Source organism: Canis lupus, chromosome 9 (assembly GCF_011100685.1).
Source record: "Canis lupus familiaris isolate Mischka breed German Shepherd chromosome 9, alternate assembly UU_Cfam_GSD_1.0, whole genome shotgun sequence".
Taxonomy (NCBI): Eukaryota; Metazoa; Chordata; class Mammalia; order Carnivora; family Canidae; genus Canis; species Canis lupus.
The window spans coordinates 35193021-35214419 of NC_049230.1; the positions used below are offsets into that span (position 1 = coordinate 35193021).

Below are 21399 nucleotides of genomic sequence, written 5' to 3' on the forward strand. Positions count from 1 at the left end.
TGGGACTCGATCCCGGGTCTGCAGGATCACACCCTGGGCGGAAGGTGGCGCTAAACCGCTGAGCCACCTGGGCTGCCCATCTTCTCCCATTCTGTAGGTTGTCTTTTAGTTTTGTTGACTGTTTCTTTTGCTGTGCAGAAGTTTTTTATCTTGATGAAGTCCCAATAGTTCATTTTTGCTTTTGTTTCCCTTGCCTTCATAGATGTATCTTGCAAGAAATTCCTGTGGCCAAGTTCAAAAAGGGTGTTGCCTGTGTTCTCCTCTAGGATTTTGATGGATTCTTGTCTCACATTTAGATATTTCATCCATTTTGAGTTTATCTTTGTGTCTGGTGTAAGAGAATGGTCTAGTTTCATTCTTCTGCACGTGGCTGTCCAATTTTCCCAGCACCATTTATTGAAGAGATTGTCCTTTTTCCAGTGGATAGTCTGTCCTGCTTTGTCAAATATTAGTTGACCTTAGAGTTGAGGGCCCATTTCTGGGTTCTCTATTCTGTTCCATTGAACTATGTGTCTGTTTTTGTGTGGTGCAACTGGAATTAGAACTCAGGTCTCTGGCTGCACAAAGTCTATGGTCCGTCTCTTCCTTCAGTGTTGTTGCCTGGCAGCAGGACCTAGCCAGAAATTGGAACGGAGGCACAGGAAGTGGGCTTGGGTCTAACAAGGCAAGATGGGAACCCTTGATCTGAAGCAGGCCTGAGGCAGGAGGGGCAGTGCCTCTGGGCAGCAGGAGCCAGAGTCCTAGACTCCAGGTCTGGACAACTCCAGGTCCCCATCTAGTGGTAAGAGGTAGCCATTGCTACATGGCCCAGGCAGCTCACAGGCTACACTGATCACCAGGAAACCAGGTCACCAGGAAACCACCCTCCAGCAAGAAGCACCTCTTCCGATGGGCACTTGACGGGATGAGGACTGGGTGTTATTCTGTATGTTGGCAAATTGAACACCAATAAAAAATAAATTTATTATTAAAAAAAGAAAAAAAAAGAAAAAAAAAAGAAAAAAATAATAAAAAATAAAAAATAAAATAAAAGAAACACCTCTTCCCTGGGCCTGGGGTCCATTGGAGAGAGAGGAGGCCCCATTGAGGGGCATGTGCATTGGGGTTCATGCCCTTCAGGATTTCTCTGCAGCAGCACAGTCGCCTATGGGGGCTCTGCCCTCAGCCACAGACACCCCAACACACAGGCCCCCAAGTCTAGGCCAGATTTCCCAGGGTCAGGGACTGGCCAAACTGTCACCCCGGAAGGCAAGTTCTCATCCACCTGTGCTGGCTTCCAGGACAGGAGGGGTCACCTAGCTCTGGTGCACTGAACCCTGGAGGCTGCCCAGGCCAGAGGGGAATTGGCTCTGTCTCTAGATGACCCCCAGGACCCCATCCTCAGAAGCCCCTAGGCTCCTCCTCAGGAGGAGCGGGGAAGCAGAATTCACTGTTCCAGACAGTATCTCAGTCAAAACAACCCATGAGCTAGGTACTATTATCTCCACGTGGAAGAAGTGAAGGGGAGGGATAATTAGCCCTAGTCAATTGTTCACTGGATACTAACTGTAAATCATTGTGTGGGGGCACCTTACCCAGAAGGGAGAGGTCAAGGAGAAGCTTCTTGGAGAAGGGACCAGTGGGCCAAGTTTTAAAGGAAGACAGGAAAAGATTCCAGGCAGAGGGAGGAAGAGCATGTGAGTGTGAGAAGGACACAAGGCAAGATCATCAAGATTAATCTAGACCTGGGTAGGTGGACAGTGTGGGTAGAGCCCTGGGGTGGGGGTGGGGAGTAGGGGGGCAGGCTGGTGTTCGTAGGCAGATCTCACTGTCAGGTTAAGGATTCTGGACTCCAAGATCATGGGAAGCCTTTCTTTCTTTCTTTATACTTAAAATTTTGTTTATTTGAGAGAGTGTAAGTGAGCAAGAGAGAGCACAAGGAGGGGGAGGGGCAGAGGGAAAAGGAGAAGCAGATGCCCTGCAAAGCAAGGAGCCCAACGTGGGGCTTGATTCCAGGACTATGGGATCATGATCTGAGCTGAAAGCAGATGCTTAACTGATTGAGATACCCAGGCACCCCCAAGGGAACCCTTTAAATAGGGCAGTGCAGGACACCTGGGTGGCTCAGTGGTTAAGCGCCTGCCTTTGGCCCAGGGTGTGATCCTGGAGTCTCATGATGGAGTCTCACATTGGGCTTCCTGCATGAAGTCTGCTTCTCTCTCTGCCTGTGTCTCTGCCTCTCTCCTTGTGTCTCTCATGAATCAATCAAATCAAATCAATCAATCAATCAATAAGGCAGTGACCCTGTCTCATCCATGTTTCAGGAAGGTCCTGCCTGGCAGGGAACTATGGGCGGGCAGGCCTGCTCTAAGCCTCTCAAGGTGGAGAGGCTTGTCCTAAAGTTGGCGGTGGCAGGTTGTTACTCAAGGCAGGGGCTCAGCAGCAGCAAAGGCCCAGAAGCCAGGGGGTGTCAGAGCCTCTCAGAAACAATCACCCAGCGGTTTTTTTCAGAGAGAAGGGTTGAGGGCTGGGAGGGTTTGGGCACAGATGGCCTTTAGCCAGCTTGGGCTGCTATAAAAACAACAGACTGGGTACCTTATAAACCACACACATTTATTTCTCATAGTTTTGGAGGTTGGAAGTTGGAGATCAGAGCGCCAGCACGGGCAGGCAAGGGACCTCTTCTGGGTGGCAGATGTGTCATTGTATCCTCACATGGTGGAAGGGGAAGAGTCTTCTATAGCAGCACTAATGGCATTCATGAGGACTCTGTCTTTGTGACCCCTCCCAAAGGTTCTACCTCCTAATACTACAACCTTGGGTGTGAGTTTTCAATGTGAATTTTGGGGTGATACAAACACTCAGATGATAGCAGTCTGGAATAGTTCCCTACAAAGGCAAATCCTGAGGCAAGATGTACACCCTCCCCAGGCCTCAGTTCCTCAGGCCTTCAGGGGCTCTCTGTAGTCAATGCCAAGTGGAATCGGAGCAGGGGCTTCGGGGGGTCTGGATAAGCATATCCTGGAGGGACCAGGTGTGGGCCCTGCTTCCAAAGGATATATTTCATTCCTCTACTCACTTATTCATTCCTTCCTTCATTCATGCAGTAAATGCTTTATGTACCCCTGCCATGCGTTAAGTTACAGTTTTAGGTCTGGGGATCTAGCAATAAACCCAGCAGATACCAGCCCCATCTTGAGAGAACCAGTGACCTCATAGAGGAGACAGAGACCTTCAATAAATCTATCCCTTCCCCAAGGCATTGTTGCGGGGTAGGGTGGGAATGGGCTTGGCTCCAGCAAACTGGGCAGACAGGGGAGCCTCAGAGAGTCTGGAGAGGTTGGTTTCTCCACGGAAAGCCACCGAGTGCCTTTGTGTAAGCATATCTCTGTGTATTTGCAGGCATGTGTGTCCGTGTGAGTGTGCATGTCTGTTTGTATGTATATCTGTATGTGTTGTTAAATGAGTGTACCTTTGGGGGGGTGTCCATATATGTATCTGTGTGTCTGTGTATGTGTGTGGGGGGGTGTTAGCCTGCTATGCATGAGTCTCCATGGGTGTGTGCACGGTTGTCTACAGGACGAATCTGTGTGGGTGTTGCTGTGTGAAAGGGAGTGTGCCTTCTGGGTGACTCCTAAGGGGTTTCTCAGAACTCACTAGATCAGTAATAAAACTAGAACTGCCGTGAACACAACCAGGACAGCTGTGGGAGGCCAAGGCTGGAAGCGTGGATGGCCCCTCTAAGAAGAGAATAAGACCCAAAGTTGGGGCAGGGTGAAGAAACAGCCAGCGGACCAGGGTTGAATAAGCACCAGTCCCATAAGAAGCCTGTCACAGGAGGCTGGGCCAAAAGCTCAAAAGCATTCAAGAACCCCCAGGGCAGTAGAGCAGGAAATCTGAGGCCCCCAGGAAAGAGCACAGGCATGGGGGCAGCCAGACCTTGGTGTGCCTCCTTACCTGCTTCTTAGCAGCAGCATGACCTCGCACATGTCATAGCCTTGGTTTTCTCCTCTGTAAAATGGGAATAATCATACCCATTGCCCAGTGCCTAGAACTAATAAGAAAGTGCATGCCCAGTGTTAAGCATACAGACGGTGTTCCACAGCTCCTTCCCTCAGCTCCTCCCCATAGGGCCTGAGGATATCCTATTCTCTTTGGAATGGAAATCAATAAGGAAAGCAAACCTGAGCCTTGCCGGAGCTAAGTACTGGATAAGTACTCGCCTTGTGACCTCTCAGGTAACCCATGGAAACTCCTGCTATTGTTTTACACAGAAGCCTCTGCCCCAACCAGGGGTCCCTGGCAGGGCCTACTGGGCTGATAGGAAGGCCACTATCAGGTGGCAGGAAGGGCACTCATCCCCTGGTCTCCTGCATTTAGGCTCCGAGTTAGGCTGTGGCTCTCATGGACACGCCTCTTGCTGGGCTAAAGGGCAGTTGCCCAGCCTCCCCGTCCTTTCCCAGTGGAGGCTGACGTTACCCGTTAAAATTTATCAGCTAACCTTTCCAAGGATCGGCCCACGGACAGGACAGGGAAAGACTTCTTCCGTTGTTTACCGGCTAGCCTGACGCATTTCCTTTTATTTCTCTGAACCTCACTGTCTCCATCCCTGAAATGCGGATCAGTGAGAGCCCATAGGTGCATGTGCTTTGAATAAAGCCTTCCCCACAGGTAAGGAATTAGTCCATAGGGGATCCCAGCTGTATGGGGCATCCCTCAACATGGGCATTTGAAGGCCCTCCCTTGGCATCCCCCTTGTCTCTTTAGGAAGAAGTCACACTAATCAGACTGGTGCTAGGTGGTGAAGTCACCAGTCTGTGCCTCTCCTACAGTTCCCTCCAAGGTGGGGAATAGGGGAGGAAATAACCACATCCCACAAGGGGTGGAGGTGGAGGCAGCTGGAGCCAGCTGGTTCCCTAAGGCTTTCGGGATCTGGAATGCACTTTCCTAATTGTGAATTCCTCCCAGCCACCAGCCCTGCCCCCACACCAAGAATGTCAGCAACAGCATCCCTCAGGGTAGGTTCCTCACACATTAAATAGAAGTACAGCCCCTGCCTCTTGTAGGAAGAGCTTGAGAGGGGCGAAGCCTGGGAATTGGACCAAGGTCAACCCGTCACTCACAGATCAATTTGATTTTGGCCCAGACCACTTATTCTCAGGAAGAGGATTCTGGGGCCCAGAGAAGAAAGCCACATTGCCCAAGTTCACACAGCTAGAGCCAGTGCTTAACCTAGGACCTAATCTCCCGTGCCAGCAGATGAATATGAAGATAACTACTGCAGTATCAAAGGTTCCATCCTATCCTGTATTATATGTTGAAGAGGAAAGAGCTAGAAGCCTAGTGCAAGGAAGATACCTGGCTGGGGTCACAACAAGCTCATGGTGACTGTGTCTTGGTGGAAATCACCCTAGCTGCTGTGGACTGGGCTGCTTTCTAGCTATGTGCCTTTAGTTAATCATAAAGGAGATAATCTCCCAGAGGGCCAGAGCTCATCCAGGGACGTTGAAGGTCAGCTGGAATCAGGCTTCCAAAGCCTTCCCCCCAGGATCAAACTAGCAATCTGGCCTCACACCTTTCCCCCCTCTCATTCAAACTTGACCCAGACCCTTGGTGGCTTTTAACCCAAGGGAGAGAGTCTCAGACTGACCGCTGTGCTTTCCGCATTCCCCACCGTCTCCCACTGGAATAAAGCCGCCCCAAAGTTTCCCCAGGGGCTTCTGGCATCCAGGGGTTACAGCAGGTCACCGGAGCAGCTCCGGGGGGGCTCCCCCAGGGGCCCCATCCCGTGCCCTTCCCCCAGCCGAAGGCGACCTTGCAGACCACAGTGGAAAAGGTGGGGAGCTGGAGGACGGAGCTTACTTAGGCCGACTTCTGGGCGGGAGGAGCACTGGATCCCGCAGGGCGGCCGCAACCTCCTAACCTCCTATCCCCCACCCCACCCCTGCACCCTGCTGCACCCTGCAGCGGGCGGGGCAGGCGGAAGCAGTTTGTGCGGCACGCGGAGGGACCTCAAGGAGGTCCCAGCGCAGCCGGGCACCTAGAAGGTGGCCGGGCGGTTTTGCAGCCAGGGTCTCGCAGGTCGGGAAGTTGGCACCGCAGGGACAGTCCCACCGGGAAGCAGAGAAGCCACTCGGTTCCATGCGTCTGCAGCCCCACCCCAGCCCCATGAGGGCTCCGCGGAGCCTCTTGGGCCCTCCGGTGCTTGTGTCGGTCTCTAGGCCTGGATCTACGTCGGGCTGTGGCTCTGTCTCGGAGCCCATCTCCGTGGAGCTCTCTGTCCACCTCGGGCTCTGGCGTGCGGCCGGCTGTCGGGCCGCGGTCCGGCCCCTGGCCTGGGGCGCCATCTCGTGGGCACTTGGGGAGTTGTCGCGGCTCGCGGACCGGACCAGCGACAGGTTTGCTTTGGGCGGGGAGCTGCGGCAGGTACCCAGAGGAGGGGCGGGGGTGCTTCGGAGTGGGAGTGGGTGTGCGGTGGGCGAGCAAATCTGAGCCTCCGGGAGTCCAAAGGAGCTCCAAGAGCAAATCGGAATCCCAGAATCCGACACTAGCGTCAACGTATCCACTGAGGGGTGACCCGGCTGCCGTCCCGAGGGCGCTCCCCCGGGGAGTGCCCAGAGAGGACCCAGAGCTCGGCTTCCCTTCCCATTGCCCTCTTCTTCGCCGGGCGCGCCAGGGTCTCCCCTCTGCTGGCCCGTCCCTGGAACACGGGGCCTCCCGGCCGGCCCCTGCCTGCTGGGCGGGTGCCCCAGACTTTGAGATCGAGGATGGCGAAGGAGAGGAAAGAGTGGGATTGGATTTCAGGTACCTCCCAACGCTGGGAAGAGGGCAGGCTCAGCGGTTAAACTTGGTTTCCACGAGACTCTGTCCCTCGAACCACCCAGTATTCGGGAAAAGGGGTGAGGGGATGTGAGCCGAGGCGTTCACCTGTGTGTGTCCCGGGGGCAGGAAACTGCGCGTTCCCCTCCAGCTCCTAGGGGTGCCCTGCGGGGCGTTCACGGTGCGCCAGGGAAGCCGACCCCGGTTCCGCGCCCCTGGGCGGCGGGCAGGGCAGGCCGTTCGTGCTGTTTCCCCCGTGAGCGCGGGGTGGGGGGTCGCCGGGGGGTGGGGGTGGCTGGAGGGGCTCGGGGGACCAGGGAAGGGAGTTCTAGGTCTCCAGACCCGTGCTGCCTCGCCGCTAGGGGTCTCACAGAGGCCCCACACCCACATCCTCCGTCCCCGAGTTCCCGGGAGTCACACTCCCCCCCCCCGCACCGACCAGCACGGTTCCCTCTCTGACCCCATAGTCCCAACGCACGCGGCCCCGCAGCGACCCCTCCACCCGCACCAGCCCACGCCCGCGCCGCACACAGCTCCGCGGCTGCGCTGGCCGTTCCGCCGTCTAGGACCCCTGCTGCCAGGCCCAGAAGGGTTAAGAAGGCCTCGGGGCACCGGAGCGGCGGGGCGCGAGGGGCCCGGGCTAATTGGCGCCCCCGGGAACAATGAGGGATGTGAGGCAGCGGAGGCGGGCGGCTTAATTGGGCCACGCAGCGGCCTGGCCTTTGTCTGGGACAAGGCCCTGCTGCCGGCGGTGCGGTTCCCGCAGCCGAACTCAGGTTCGCAGCTGGGACCTCAGGGGCGCGCCGCGAGGGCGACTCCGGGAGGGGACTTGCCGGCGGGGGGCGAGGGGCTGGGGAGACATCCCCCCGAGCTGCACTCGGGACCTGGGGCCTCCCGAGGCCCTGCAGTGTCACTCCACCCCATCTGGGAGGCTGCAGCAACCACCTGGCGCGAATGCGGCGGCAAGCAGGCCGCCCCGCCTAGCGTTTGCAGAGACCCTCCCCGCGGGCCCCCGCCTCCGGCGCGCGGCCCCTACCGCGGCGTGCGGTCGGTGCTGCCCCCTGGCGTCAGTGGCCCGCTCTGCAGTCTGCTGGGCACCCGCCGCTGCTTCCCCACTTTCCTTCCTAGACGTGCGGCGAGACGCCGGAAGAAGCGAACGCGCCCCTGCCCTTCGAATGTTAGAGGAGTTTTGAGCCCAAAGCGACCTCGAATAAGCACACTGTCCACGAGGGATTCTACTTGAGCTAAGGAAGGGGCCTCTCGGGCCCGCCCCGTTCCGGGACTGACCCTTCACTGTGCTGCCTGAGGAAGGTCAGAGACAGCCAAGCAGTAGCCCCCCCGCTAGGGCCCGGGACAGCCTTCTCGGCCCTTTCACTCTCTCACTGGCCAAGGCCCTCGCCGCTTCAGCGTGGCCGGGGTCCGGCTCCCCCCCTGGGAGAGGCGGGCTTGACTCTCATTCCAGGGTGTTTGGAAGCCTGGATACTGTCCATTGCACCTCCACCTTCGCCCTTCCTTCATCTCACCGTTCCTGATGTTCCTGGTGAGTTGGAGACCCATCCTCCCAACCCAACCCCCTCCCCTGCAGTGCTCTAGGTGGGTAGGCTGTGTGCCCGGCCGGGGTGCACGGACTGGGAAGGAGGTGGGGGCTCAGTGCCGCAGAGATGGATAGACCCGAGGGTGGGTTACAGGGACCGTCCCTCTCCCACTCCTTCCCGCTGCCAAAATTAGGGCTGGAGGGGGCCTGGGTGGCTCAGAGTTTGAGCGTCTGCCTTTGGCTCAAGGCGCGATCGGTCCCGGGGCGGCGGGGGTGGGGGGGAGGGGGGGCGGGATCCAGTCCGGCATCCGGCTCCCTGCTAGGAGCCTGCTTCTCCCTCTGCCTGTGTCTCTGTGTCTCTCATGAATAAATAAATAAATCTTTAAAAAAAATTGGGGCTGGAGACACCTGTTGGCTGGGTAAAGCAGAGATGAGCTCAAAGGCTAGGGGTAGGAGGCAGCTGTCCCGGCAGGAGTGGGCCTCGGGGAAGGACATGTCTAATGGATACCGACCCAGCGGGATTCCCAGAGATACCGCGGCCGAGCCCTTTATTATGCCAGGGGAAACTGAGGCAGGAATGGAAGTAGTCTATTGACCCACACTCTCTCCACCCCCAAGAGAGATCTAGGTGAGTTACACGGGAGAACTCTCAGGTTACATTCTGCTACTCTAGGCAACAGCCCTGACAAGGTGAAATGTTTCTTTTCTCTTCTTTTCCTTTCTAAGGAATCTCTACACCCACCATGGGGCCCTAACTCCGGAGCCGAGGTCAAGAGTCGCACGCTCTAGCTCTACGGACTGAGCCAGCCAGGCGGCCCGAGAATGGTCTCTTTTTGAGGTTCAGGAGGCAGATGGAAAAGGATTCTAGGGCCCGCGGTATTGGGTGCACCGGGGCCAAACTCCTCGGAAGGGAGAGGGAGTAGGGTGCACCCGTCTTACCAGCCCCACCTACCCAGAGGCACAAAAAGGGGAGGCATTTTCCACTCTGGAGCCCGGGAAAGGGAGCCCCGAGTCCAGGTGCGGAGTGGCTGGGGCGACGGCCGGAGGCGAGTGGCCAGCAGAGGGAGCCCGGCCCCTGGCCTGGGAGGCTGCCGGCGCGCGGGGAGCGCGGGGGGCTCGAGCGGCTCCGCGCCTCCCGGCCCAGCCCGCGGCCCAGCCCGCGGCCCTCGCCGGCGCCGCCCGGCCTCGCAGCTCCGCCCGCTGTCCCAGGCTGCTGCCGCCCCCGGGGTGCAGCTGCCGCAGGGCCGGGGGCGCCCAAGGTTTTGTCCCCGCCTCCAGCCCCTCCTTACGCGCTGGCTGCGCCCCTGCCCCACGCGGCCCACAGAGCGCACAGCGCCGTTCACTTCGCATTGCAGCGTTTTATTGTTTTCTCACGTTTTTGTCTTTTCGTCTCGCTTGGTAGCGAAAAGTGAAAACCTGAGGTGGGGCCCGCGGGCCGGGCGAGCAAAGCCCGGGGCGGGAGGGGCCGAGGGGCTGGCGGGGTGGAAGTTCCTCCGGGGGGGGGTCGGGGCTTCTCCCGTAGCCAAGGACCCCCCCCAACCCCAGCCCTGTACAATATAGATGCTCATGTAAAATGAAAAGAAATTTTAAATGCTATGAATTAATCTCTAGATATTATGTACACAGCAATGTACACCTTTGAATAAATTAATACCAATTTGCATATTCTGGGAACCTTAAAGCTTATTTACACAAATTACCATTTATTTCATAAATATCTTTTTTTTCCCTGGGGACTCAAGGCAGAAGTGCCACTCCCTCCGCTGACCCAGGGGTGGGAGGGGCGCCTGTCTTTTGGGGGAAAGAAGTGGGAGGATTAAAAGAACAGGTCCCTCCCAGCTCAAGTCTACACTGACTTCAGTCTTCACTGAGCCCAGTATCCCTCACTGCAGATTCTCAAGCGGTCCAGGCCCAAGGCTAGGGGGCTCTGGGGTTCTCTCCGAGGCTCCCATCCCTGACTCCTGCACCTTCTGGCTCCCGAAGAGACCGCTAGGCAGGGCGATGAGGCCTCCCCACAGCGCTGGAGGACCCACAGGGGCCCCTGGCCAGTGCCACCTCGACACTGGGGCAGATCTGGCCCATGACCAGTGGCTCCTAAGCAACTGTGTTCCGGGCAGCCGGATTCCTCGTGAGGCCCAGGGAAATGTCCTAGGCCCCGGCTGGCTGGTTGGGGCACTATTCCAGCTGCTGCAGCCCGCTTTCGCTCCTTTATTTAAATAAATACCCATTCTGTGCTGTACACTTCCCAAGCAGCAGGGGCAGGCAGCCCGGGAGGTCTGCGCAGCGGCAGCGGAGCAGCTGGGCAGCCCCCTCACTTGGGCGACTCCCTGCCGGGGGAGAGGGCTCGCTGGTTCTCCAGCCCACTCACCAGTCTCTGGATGCTCTGCAGTTCACTGGCCGCCTCTTTGGCTGAGCCGCTGGGTGACAGGGCACCTCGGGAAGGGGCCCCAACCTTGCGGAGAGCCAGCTCCGGCAGCGGGCTGGGCTCCCGGCTGTTGCTGCCCGCAGCCTTGGAGCCCTCGGCCGCCAGCCCAGTGGTGAGGAGGCTAGTGCTAGGCGGGATAGTGACTGGGATCTGGTAGGGGCTGAAACGCAGGCGGGGTCGGGCACTGCCCAGAAAGTGGCTCCGGGACAGGGAGCCTGCGGCGGCTGCAGCTGCCGCGGCAGCACTCGTGGCTGGCAAAGCAGAGGCCGCGGCCGCAGCGGCTGCCATGTACGTGTAGGGGTAGGGGAAGAGGCCTCCGAAAGTGGGCATTGGGATTCCCTGAAAGAAACAGAACAAGACAAGGGTTAGGCATCCTGCCTGAGGTGTTCCGAGGGTAAGCCAGGTGCTAGGGGTGGTGCTACCTCCAGGAATCCTTGCCCTACTGTTCTAGGAATATAAGACCTGGTTCAGTGGTTGAGCGTCTACCTTCGGCTCAGGTGGTAATCCCGGGGTCCTGGGATCAGAGTCCCTGCGAGGAGCCTGCTTCTCCCTCTATGTCTCTGCCTCTCTATCTCTCATGAATAAATAAAAATCTTCAAAAAAAAAAAAAAAAAAAAAAGGACCAGACCTCACAGAACTGTAACCCCAAGCAGCACAGGTAGGCAGGAGCCAAAATACTATGGCCAAACTCAGAAGGGAGCTTGGTTCAGGTTATGATGCAAAGGTCTGGCACCATCAAGCTCTGCACCAGGGATTACAGTAAGAGTGAGGCAAAGACACGCCAGGTGGCTGTTCTAGCATGGGCAAAAGCCTAGAGGGAGGAAACGGGGCAGGCATAGAGCCAGGTGGCAAGCAGGCAGCTTCGCCTGTGTTGGGAGGTTCTGTGCACTTACAACAGTGTCCTCCCCAGCCTTTCTTTCTGTAGGAACCCCCAAAGGACTGAGGAAGAACAGACAGGGGAGGAGAGGAGCTCTCTAAATTCTCATTCTACCTGCCTGCCTGCTCCAGGATCTCCTGCCTAGGCCAAGAGAAGGGCATAGATGCCAGTCTGTTTATAAACTGGCCTGGATATTCTACAGAGAACTCCTGGCAGCACCTCAGTGGCCTCTGAGGAAGGAATGCGAAGTCTGCCTGTGGAGAGCACAGTAGCCAGGAAACCCCCGACAAACACCGTCTGAGTCCCTGAGGCCCGACTTTTGGATTATCTGACCTTTGAGATAATGGCTCACTCCCCAGGGTATGAAGGTATGGGGAGGAGTGCAGGGAGCTGACTGTGCTGGGCTTCCAGGGGGCCTCAGGCCTGGCTCAGGCAGGGAAAAGGAAAGAAGTAGCTTAGTCAGGAATGAGAAAATATCCTTCCTGAGAAGGTCAAGCCCTCTTGGGCATTCAGTCCTGGCATCTCAGGTGGGGAGGAAGGAGGGAGGCTTCAGACCTCCCAAAAGTTGGCTCTACCTGATGGCCAGCGGTGGGATGCCCACAGGAACTTAACCACTAGCAGAATACCAAGTGATGCCTCCTGAGTGCTGGGTACTCTCAACCTGGACTTGCACCTGTTGACCAGGTTGGTTGTATCTAGAAGCCCTGACTTCCTCACGACCTCTATGATGCCCATGCTGGGAAGGAGGCATTCATATACACACAGAATCAAGAATACAGATTAAACCTCCAGTTCCTGAACTCCATTTTCCAGCGGCTTCCTTGCCATCTCAGAGCCACAGATATGTGCCATGAGTGGTTCGCTCATTCCACATATCCCTGACACTGAGCTCTGTTAAAAACCCATTTCAGAACCCCTCCCCCACTTTAAAAATATTTGCTTCTGAACCAAAGGAGCCTTCTCAGACCTGAACTCCTATTTTCCTTCCCTTAAGATAAGATCTCAAGGGTTCAATTTGCCAGAAACCTCAGAGGGAAGAAAATGAATGTAGAGATTCCAAATCTTTCCACAGGGAATATTCCACCCAAGCAACCAAAGAGGCCGCTCTCCCCACTGGATCTCTGTATTTTGCGCCTGGCCAGTTTCATAAAGTCTCCCCTGGGAGCTGAGAATTTCAGCCTGGGCCTGGGGAACTGAGCCCCTCTTCCCTGAGATGTGTGGCTGGAGGAGTTGGGAGACCCAAAGTGGGGGAAGGAACAGCTCTGTCCTTTGTCAGGTCAGAGGACTTTCCTGCAGGGCCTGAAAGGGGCCAGAGGCATCTGAGAGGTGGGACATTATGGCGATCAATTGTCCAGAAAATGCTGCAAATTTTCCTACTCCCTTTTTCCATTCAGGGACTGTCAGTGAGCCAAGAGTTTTTGTTTCCAAGAGAAGTGTCCTGAGGCCAGGAAAGTGGACTTCACAAAAGCCAGAGGCAGATCCAGTCTGTGCTGGAGGCAAAGGAAGGGAACAGGCCCAAAGAGGGACAGGGACTTGTCCAGAGTCGTACACTAGTCAGAAACAGTGCCCTGGCCAGACCCTAGACTACAGACTTAGTCTCCCTGCATCTAAGTGTCCTGGAGAGTGTCCGTCAGGTCTCCCCAGGACTGAGTCATTGCCCACTGTAAACTCAGAACACCCATGGCACCCTAAGGCCCTATGCCCACCTTGCTTTCTCCCTCCAGATCACAGGCCTTACCTGAGATGCCAGCATGTGCTGGGAGAGGTGGAAAGGGAAGGGCGCAGGGGTGCTTGCTGCGCTGGCCGCGGGACCCAGCCCGCCTGCGTCCAGCCCGGTGGCGGTCCCCGGCCCGCCTCCTCCACCACCGCCGCCGCCGCCCGCCACCGAGGCCAGCAGGTGACCCATGCCCATGGCGGAGAAAGCTCCGGGGCCCATGGCAAACTGTCCCGGGTGCAAGAAGAGCGGCTGGCCGGCCCCCAGCGGCCCGAAGAACTGCTGCCCGTGCAGATGGCCAGAGAAAGCCAGGCCCGGCAGGTGTCCCGCGCCCAGGGGGGACGCACTGTCCGTCTGCACCACCAGCGGCGCCAGGCCGGGCTCCTTGCCCTCGCCCGCCTCCTTGCGCCCGTCGTCCTTCCGCCTCGCCTCGGCGCGCTCCTTCTCCAGGCTCCGCAGGCCAAATGGGCCGTCCCCGCCGCTCTCGGCCGGCTCCTTGCCCCTCTCGGGGCTGCGCCGCTCCCGGGCGCGCTCAGGTTCGGTCAGGCGAGGGGGGCTGCCGCCGTCCAGGCCCGGGCTGCGGCCTAGCGCCGGCCCCGCGCGCTCCTCGCTCAGCCTCTCAGGCTCCGGGTCGCTGTCTGCGGCGCACTTCTCGTCGGCTGCAGGAGGACAGGACGCGCGAGGTCACCGGGGCGCGGGCAGAGACAGGCGCGCGGCCTCCCCCGGGGCCAGGGGAGACTGGGCGGGCCCGCCTGGGGCAGCCGCGTCCGAGGAGTTTCTAGGTCCTCGTCGGGCAAGCGGCAAGCGGCAGTCACCTAATCTACGGCCCCGTATTTACAGCAGGAGAAACGGAGCCCTGCGAAGGAGACAGACTCCCTGCCAGAGTCGCACAGCGCCGGGGACCCAGCCAGAGTCCAGCCACATCTTCTAGCTACCGGGGACCGGCCTCCCAGAGAAGGCCTGGGTCGGACGCCCCATCCCCAGACACATCGCTGACGCGTTCTGAGCCAAGAGCCAGCCCGGCGCCGGAGGAGACCCTCCCCGCCCCCCTTCCTCCACCCGACCCCCACCTCGGGTCCGATGCAGGCGCAGGGGACTAGGCGCTGACCCCGGCGACGCTGGTGGTTCCCGCGCGGGGGCAGGGTCGCAAGACGAGGCGTCCGACTCCGCGCCGTCGCGCTCCGGCTTGCAATGCTCCTCGTACAGGCGCAGAGACGGCAGCGTGAGCTGCTTCCTGGGGATGAGCAGAGGCAACGGGTCAGAGGCGAGCGCACCCCCCCCACCCCGCGTCCTGCTCGCCGGGGCACCCTCGGTAGAGCCGCCGGCTCAGCCCTCACCTCTTCTCTCGCCGGCCATTCCCGGTGTCCCGGAAGCCCTTGGCAAAGGGGTTGTTGTCGATCTTCAGCTGCGTGATCTGCGGGGACCGAGGGGGCGGCGCCAGGTCAGGAAGCGGCTCCTCCAGCCCGGCCTGGGGCACCCCGAGGTCAGAGGCTGCCTGCCCAGCAGAGAGCCCCGCGGACGTCCGCTTGGTCCCCGGCCGCCTGGGATTGGACGCTCCGAGCCGAGCCGGAAGACTAGGTGAGGCCGGCGGGCGGGCCTCGCGGGAAGCCACAGGGTCTCTCCCTCCTCCAAAAACTTTATTCGAGGCACTTTCTCTTATCTTGCACACACAAGCCCAAAGCTGTGCGCAGAGTCGAAATCTGCCCAAGCATGCACCCGGGCCCCCTTGGTCACTCAAGTTTAACAACCCCGGCATCTGAGCAAGTGCGCACAGACACAGGGAACGCGCAAGTCCACACCACAGAGAGATATCAGATCACGGCCCGGGCACACGCAAGTGCGCACAGACAAAACAAGTGCCCACAGAACCAAATGAATTCACACACCTCCACACGCATCCAAGGCGCCCAAAATGTTGCCCGCATACCCGCAAGCACACCGTTTCACAAAGACAGAAAGAATGATCGGTAGGACACTTGGACACTCTCCGGAGAGTGGTACACGCGGGCACAGGTCCAGAGGGAGTGGTTGTCTGCCCCTCCACAGAAAAAGTGTAGAAAGGCAACAAGCAGAAAAAGCCCTTTAATTTAAAAGAAAAGTCTCTAAACACCTCCCAAGGAGTTCAGAGCCTGGACTAACAAACAGGGTGGGGGTGGGGTGCTTTGGGAAGCTGTGTCACCTGTCCTGCCCTCTGGCTCCCCTGGGAGAGTGAAAACCGGGCCCTAGGTTCCTATTGCTGGTTTCCTAGCGTCAGGAGAGCCAGGGCAGATCGCCTCGGGCTCCCTCTCTTCATTTAAATTCCCATCCGGGAGCCAAAAAATAAACGAATAAAATGTAAAAATGTCAGCTCAGCCGGGAGTCTCTGCTAATTGCTAAGTAAACATCTCCACCCCAACGAGTGCCCCGCTGTTCGGGCGCCCTGGGGAGCCTGTGTGTACGTGTCGCAGACTTGGGAGGGAGCCTGGGGGATTTCAGTGGGTGCTGCACTCACAGATGCCAGACTTGGTGCCGGGGAGTGAGCTGTGAGGGTGCAGGGTGGGTCAGGGGCTTCGGACAGGGGTGAGTGAAGGGTAGGAGCCTGCAGGTGTAAAGCGATGACGATGCAGGGGCCGGGCCCACTGCCCACCCAGCGCACCTTGTCGTTCTGGTAGGCAGTGACCGCGATGAAATCGGTCTCGGGGAACACATAGGTGCGGAAGGTGCTGTACGGGAGCTTCAGGATGTCGTTGGCTCTCACGATGTGGAAGCGCGGTTGGTACTTGTGCATGGAGTTCAGGATCGTCTGTGGGGAGGGCTTGGGTCAGCCAGCAGCCCCCAGCCTTTGGCCCGAGCATGAGTACTCTCTGGGGACCCCACCTCTTTCCAAGTCTGTCTCTTTCTTCGAGGGGCTCCTCCACCCCCTCCTTCGCAATTTTCTCCTGTCTTCTCTACTCTTTTTCTTGCCTATATTTCTTTTTCTTCTTTTTCACCCTCAGTTTTCTTTATCACAGTTTCTCTTTTTCTCTCCACTTAAAAAAATTACCCCAGTTGAAACAGAAATAAAAACAAAATAAAAACCCCATAAAACGCCACACTTAACCGCTCTTCCTGGCTCATTGCTAAGTTCCTAGTAACTCCATGAGAAGATTTGGACCTTCCCGGACTCAGTGACTGCCTTACCTCTGAATGGGCAGCCCCTTTCGCCCCATTAACTCCCCTCTCCCATTTACCGGGGGCCTGGCTTAGGTAGAGACGGAGGGACCCCCACCCCCAAACTCCCTCCTCCTGGTGGGACATCTGCCTGTAGGAGGGAAGGGAGTCTTAGGATGGGGAGGAGGCTGGTTTAACTTTTGAATCTCCTAGTTTGGGGGGGAAATGGGGACACGGATCAAGGGGAAGGGCGAGGAAAAGCTGAGGTTGGGGGCAGGACTTCCAAGCCAAGCAGTTAAAGATCAGAGGCTGCCCGGAGGAGTCCTGGTCGCACCTGCCTCCCACTGGGCTCTAAGAAGAGCTTTGGAAGGCCTGACCCCAGCCGAGATTATGAGAAGCCTGGAGCTTGCCGCCCTACAATTCCTTCATTCCCCAGGCCAGCAGCAGAGCAAAGCCCTCTGGGCCTAGGCTCAGCCAGCATAGGCCACAGGGCAGTGACCTGAGCAGGGGCGCTCGGAGGGTTCGGCCAGCGCTCCCCTCTGGGGAGTCCCGCTGCCAGCTCTCCCGACCTCGCCTCCCTGCAGTGGGGGATGCGCAGTATCTGACCCATTTCCCTGTGCCTGCCCAGCACTCACGAAGCCATGCTTGTCGGAGATGTTGTTGGTCAGTTTCAGCTTGTGGAAAGCCACAGGCTTGGCCATCCACTGCTCTCCCGTGGCCGGGCTGTCCGGGTGGATGTACATGCGTTTGGGCATTTCTGGGTCGGCCTTGCCCGCCACCATCCAGCGCGAGTTATGGAACTTATACCGGCAATCGTCAGCGGCCACAATGTCCATCAGCAGGATGTACTTGGCCTTCTTGTCCAGGCCGCTGACTCGCACCTTGAAGGGAGGAAACATTCGCCTGCGAGAAAGGGAACGGAGGAGACTCCATGGAACCAGTTTTATGTCTGAGGGCCCCAGAGCGCAGGCACACACCGCTGCCATGAGCTTCCCCATCTGTGTATCCCTGTTGTCGCTACTCTGCCTCCATATTACTGCCTGGGAGACCCCCACCTGTGGTTGTTTTTCCTGGGAGATCCCATTTCCTCTTGTCAAACCCTCTCTTATTATATGGTTTCCCATTGGCCTTATCTTCTGGTCTGGTGACTGTCTTTCTCCCTCATCTGAGATGAAAGCCAATGTCCAGAAAAGAAATCCAGGCCCCTTAGAAATACACCTGCTTCTTTTGAATCTCCCCAAGAATTCATTCAGGGGATGTGCCCACTGGGACAGAAGCTCTTAAAATTAAAACCAGAACATGTTCGTTTGGGGAACTGGGTTACAACCGACAAAAAACCGAAAGTTTCGGGGGAAGAGGGTGAACCCGAGGCCTGGATTCTCAGTGGCTGAGTCAAGCGTTGGAGGGGGCTGGGGACTGTGATTTTCTTCTGGCTTTAAGGCCTGGAGCGGTGTGTGAGTGGAGAGCTCCTCACTGCTTGGGCTTGGGCCGGGCCGAGGCTCCCAGCCCGGGTCAGGCTGTAGCTGGGCCCGCTCAGGGCTTCCTGCCGGAAGCGGACCCGCCGGCTGGAATCAGCTGGGCAGCCTGGGCCTAGCATGGTGCGAGGCTCCTTCTGGGCTCCAGGGTCTGAGCCCAGTCCGGGAGATGCTGCATCTCCCCGGAGCTCCGAGCCAGACCCGGAGGCAGGAAGGCCGGGCGGCAAGGCTGAGGAGCCGCGGTGGAGATCTCGGAGACCGCCCGGGCCGAGCTGCGGGGCCTCCTCGGCTGTGGGGCTCAGAACGGTTGGGACCATTCTTGGGCAGAGCGTTTTCCTTTTATTTCATTCGGGAGATTTTGATGTTTTAGTTTTAAAAGAATTCGCTCGGCGCCAGATGAGAAAAGTCAACTTGGTTGTCTGTGGGAGCGAAGCGTGGCGCCGGGGCCGGGCCGGGAGCCGCGGGCGGCTGGCTCGGCGCGGGTCGGTGCTGTCGGGCCCCCAGCCCGCCCGCCGCCCGCCGCCCGCCGCCCGCCGCCCGCCGCCCGCCCGCGTGCCCGCCGGCCCGCCAGCCGCCCTACCTCCCGGACTTGGTGATGACCATCTCGGTGCCCAGCTTGTGGAACTGGTCCCACAGCTCCTTGGCCTCCAGCGTCACCTTGGGGTCGTCCTCCACCTCGTCCTCGGGCTCCAGGCTCTTAAGCGAGCGCAGATGCGCGGCGGGCGGGTGCGGGCCGAGTGCCGAGACGTGCAGCCCCGCCTCGGCCGCCGCCGCCGCCGCCGCCGCCGCGGCCGCCGCCCCCGCCAGGCCCGGGTCGGGCAGCGGCTTGGCCAGCGCGCCGGGCGGCAGCGCGAGCGCCGGGAAGAAGGAGGGCTGCGCCGCCGCCAGGAAGGCGGACATGGGGAAGTCGGCCGGCCGTGGCGCGTGGAACGGGTGGTAAGCCATGGCGCTGGCCGCCAGCGCCGGCTCTCTCATCGGGACATCCGGCCCAGGCGCCCGGGGGCCGGGGCCGGGGGCGCGCGGCTCGGACCCCCGGCCCGGGCGGCGGCGCGCGCGGAGGAAGGGCGACCCGGGCGGCGAGCGCAGCGGCAGCGGCGGCTCCTCCCGGCTCCCCGTCCGGCGCACGCCAAGGGGCGCGGGGCTCTGGGCGCGGGGGTGGCGGGGGCTCTGCGCGGGGCTGGGCTGGGCTGGCCCGCTCCGGCGCCGGGGACCACGCGCGACTGGTTAGATCTTGTCGTGATCTCTGGAAAACTGTGACTATCTCACATGTCCTGCCCTGCTCGGATCCCCTGCGCTAACGAGCCAGGCCCCCCTTGATTGCTGATTTTACGCTTTTTGGACCAATTGTGGGTCTCCGGGGGCGGGGTTTTGACAGCTCCAGCCAAGCTCCGGCCGGGAGGGGGGGCCGGGGAGAAGGTGTCGGAAGCCTCAGCAGTAAGAAAACATGTCAACAGAATAAAATATTAACCAATGACGGGCCAGCGGGCCCCGAGACCCCTCCCCCTGCCCCGGCCCCCACCCCGCCGCCCGCAGCCGCGGCCGCCTGCGCCGGGACGGGAGAGCGCGGCGGGCCGACCCGACCCGCCGAAAGGGCCTGAGGCGGGGGGCGCCCGGGTCCAGGGCCCTGGGGAAGGACCCCCAGCCGCACGCCGGCTCCAAGTGCAAAGCATTGACACGGCCCTGAGCGGAGAGGGGGCGCCCTCCTTCTCCCTCTCGCCCGGCGGCCGGGCCGCTCTGGCCCGCGCCCCAGCTTGGCCTCCGACCCCGCTCTCGGCCGCGGCGCCGCCCGGGGCCCCTGCACTCCGGAGGGGGCTGGAGAGAGAGGCCGGTGGGCGGGCAAGTCGGGAGGCGCGGGCGGCCGAGGTCCTGGAGCGGAACCCAGGTGGCGGGAGCCGGTGAGTGGAGCGGTGGTAGAAGCCCGGTGGGGCCGGCACGGGCGGGAGTGGGACGCGGCCTTGCGCTCGGGACACGCGGGGACCCCCCTAGCCCGCGCCTGCCCCTCACAGGAAGACTCAGGAGAAACGTGGGAGTTCCCGGCCAGCCCCGAACCCAGCGCGGTGTCTGCCTGCGTCCCGGACCAGCTCCGAGCCCCCCGACGGCCGAGAGAGCGGGTCCTCGGGGCTAGGAAGGTGAGCGCATCTTCCACCGAGCTCCAGGCGGCACGGCGCGGGCTGATCCCGGTTCCCAGATTCTTGACCCGCGACTCAACGAATTTTCGCCGCATCCGGTACCGGAGACACAAGTCTCCCTCCTCAACAGCGGCATCGTCCCTCCGCTCGCCGCCGCATTCTTAGAGTTTGTTTCGGTGTCTCCCGAGCGTCTGTCTCCCAAGTTCAGTAGTTCGGAGTATGGAGCGTGGGGGTCGGAGTGTCTGCGCGCACCTGTGGTTGAAGCCAATCCCCACCCCCACAGTCTTCCTTCGTTCTTTGGCAGCCTCACTATTTCCCCCGTTCCGTGGTGTGTGCGCGCGCGTGTGCGTGTGTGCGTGTGCGTGTGTGTGGTGTGGTGCTCACTGTGTGCGGCGCGAGCGCCCAGAGTGAAGTGGCCACACACCTGCCTTGAATCGGGCTCGGGCGCTGACCCTCAGACTGATTCCCGGTGGTCGCGTTCGGAAGGACCAGAAGGGCCCCCTAGTACACACATGGGTGACACTCCTGCCCGCACGACCTATAGAAGTGCGGCTGAGTTCGGCCGGCGCGGGCCCTGTGCTCCCGTGGTAGGCGCGTGCAGCCCACATCCGACAGTGACCCACGCAGCACTGCCCGTACACTGTGCACGCCCAGTCACAGGGCACCTTGTCGCTGCACACTTGGACCTGGCATGTAAAGCCGGAGAGGTCGGAGCAGTGCGGATTAGGGACCGGCTGGAGCGGTTTGGCCTCCGCGACCTTTTTTCTACTTTTTTTCCAAGCCAGTCTCTGAGCTCCCTTACCCGGCTCGCAAACGAGCGCCGCCCCCACAGGGTTTTTCCTTACGACCCTGCTCGTTGTCGGGTCGCTCCTCTCTCAGTGCCTCCTCTCTGTCCAGAACGAATCTTCAACTCCGCGCTGCGCAGTCTATGCGGATGGGGCAGGATCCGTTGCAGCTTTGCACAGGCAAAGTCCTGCCGGCTCCATTTAGGCGGGTTATGGCCCCTCAGGGAGGGACGTGTGTGGGCAGGTTGGCGCAGTTGGTGAGGTGACCAGATAATAGGGCAGCCTTCCTTAGACAGGAATCGGGGACCGGGCCCGGGAATCCGTGAATACGTTTGCAGAGTCGTGCGCGTACACTTTCTTACTCCCAGGAATGTGCGTACACCCTAACTGCGTGCAGTTTGGACATTTTCCTGGGAAAAGTCCGTAGCTGGCCCTGGGGTCCAAGGCGCGGAGAGTTCGGAACAAGTTCGGTGGTTGTTTGCCGGAGAAACCCAGCGACGGTGCACGGCTGCATTTGGGGGCCCACGATCCCA

The 21399-nt window shown here is 59.6% G+C and overlaps 1 protein-coding gene and 2 long non-coding RNA genes across 5 annotated transcripts; 1 reads left to right on the forward strand and 2 right to left on the reverse strand.

Moving 5' to 3' along the window:
- Window positions 1-398: 398 nt before the first annotated feature.
- Window positions 399-7038, reverse strand: LOC119873310. The gene is made up of 4 exons (XR_005364628.1): window positions 6907-7038; window positions 4481-4588; window positions 3937-4033; window positions 399-923 (listed from the first exon to the last, which is right to left on the reverse strand). It is a non-coding gene; the product is annotated as an uncharacterized LOC119873310 (long non-coding RNA).
- LOC106559304 lies at window positions 3690-9462 on the forward strand. Of its 3 annotated transcripts, none has more exons than XR_005364627.1 (3): window positions 3690-6377; window positions 7927-8338; window positions 9059-9462. It is a non-coding gene; the product is annotated as an uncharacterized LOC106559304 (long non-coding RNA). The 3 variants fall into 3 exon arrangements; XR_005364625.1 differs by lacking the exon at window positions 3690-6377 and adding an exon at window positions 6423-6783; XR_005364626.1 differs by lacking the exon at window positions 3690-6377 and adding an exon at window positions 7112-7574.
- A 213-nt stretch (window positions 9463-9675) lies between these two features.
- Window positions 9676-18955, reverse strand: TBX2 (T-box transcription factor 2). Its single transcript, XM_038547986.1, has 7 exons — window positions 18533-18955; window positions 17113-17380; window positions 15984-16130; window positions 14686-14762; window positions 14419-14582; window positions 13373-14007; window positions 9676-11096 (listed from the first exon to the last, which is right to left on the reverse strand). The coding sequence occupies exons 1-7, from the start codon at window positions 18925-18927 to the stop codon at window positions 10644-10646; spliced, it is 2139 nt and encodes a 712-aa protein (XP_038403914.1). The 5' UTR covers window positions 18928-18955; the 3' UTR covers window positions 9676-10643.
- Between the last annotated feature and the right edge of the window lie 2444 nt (window positions 18956-21399).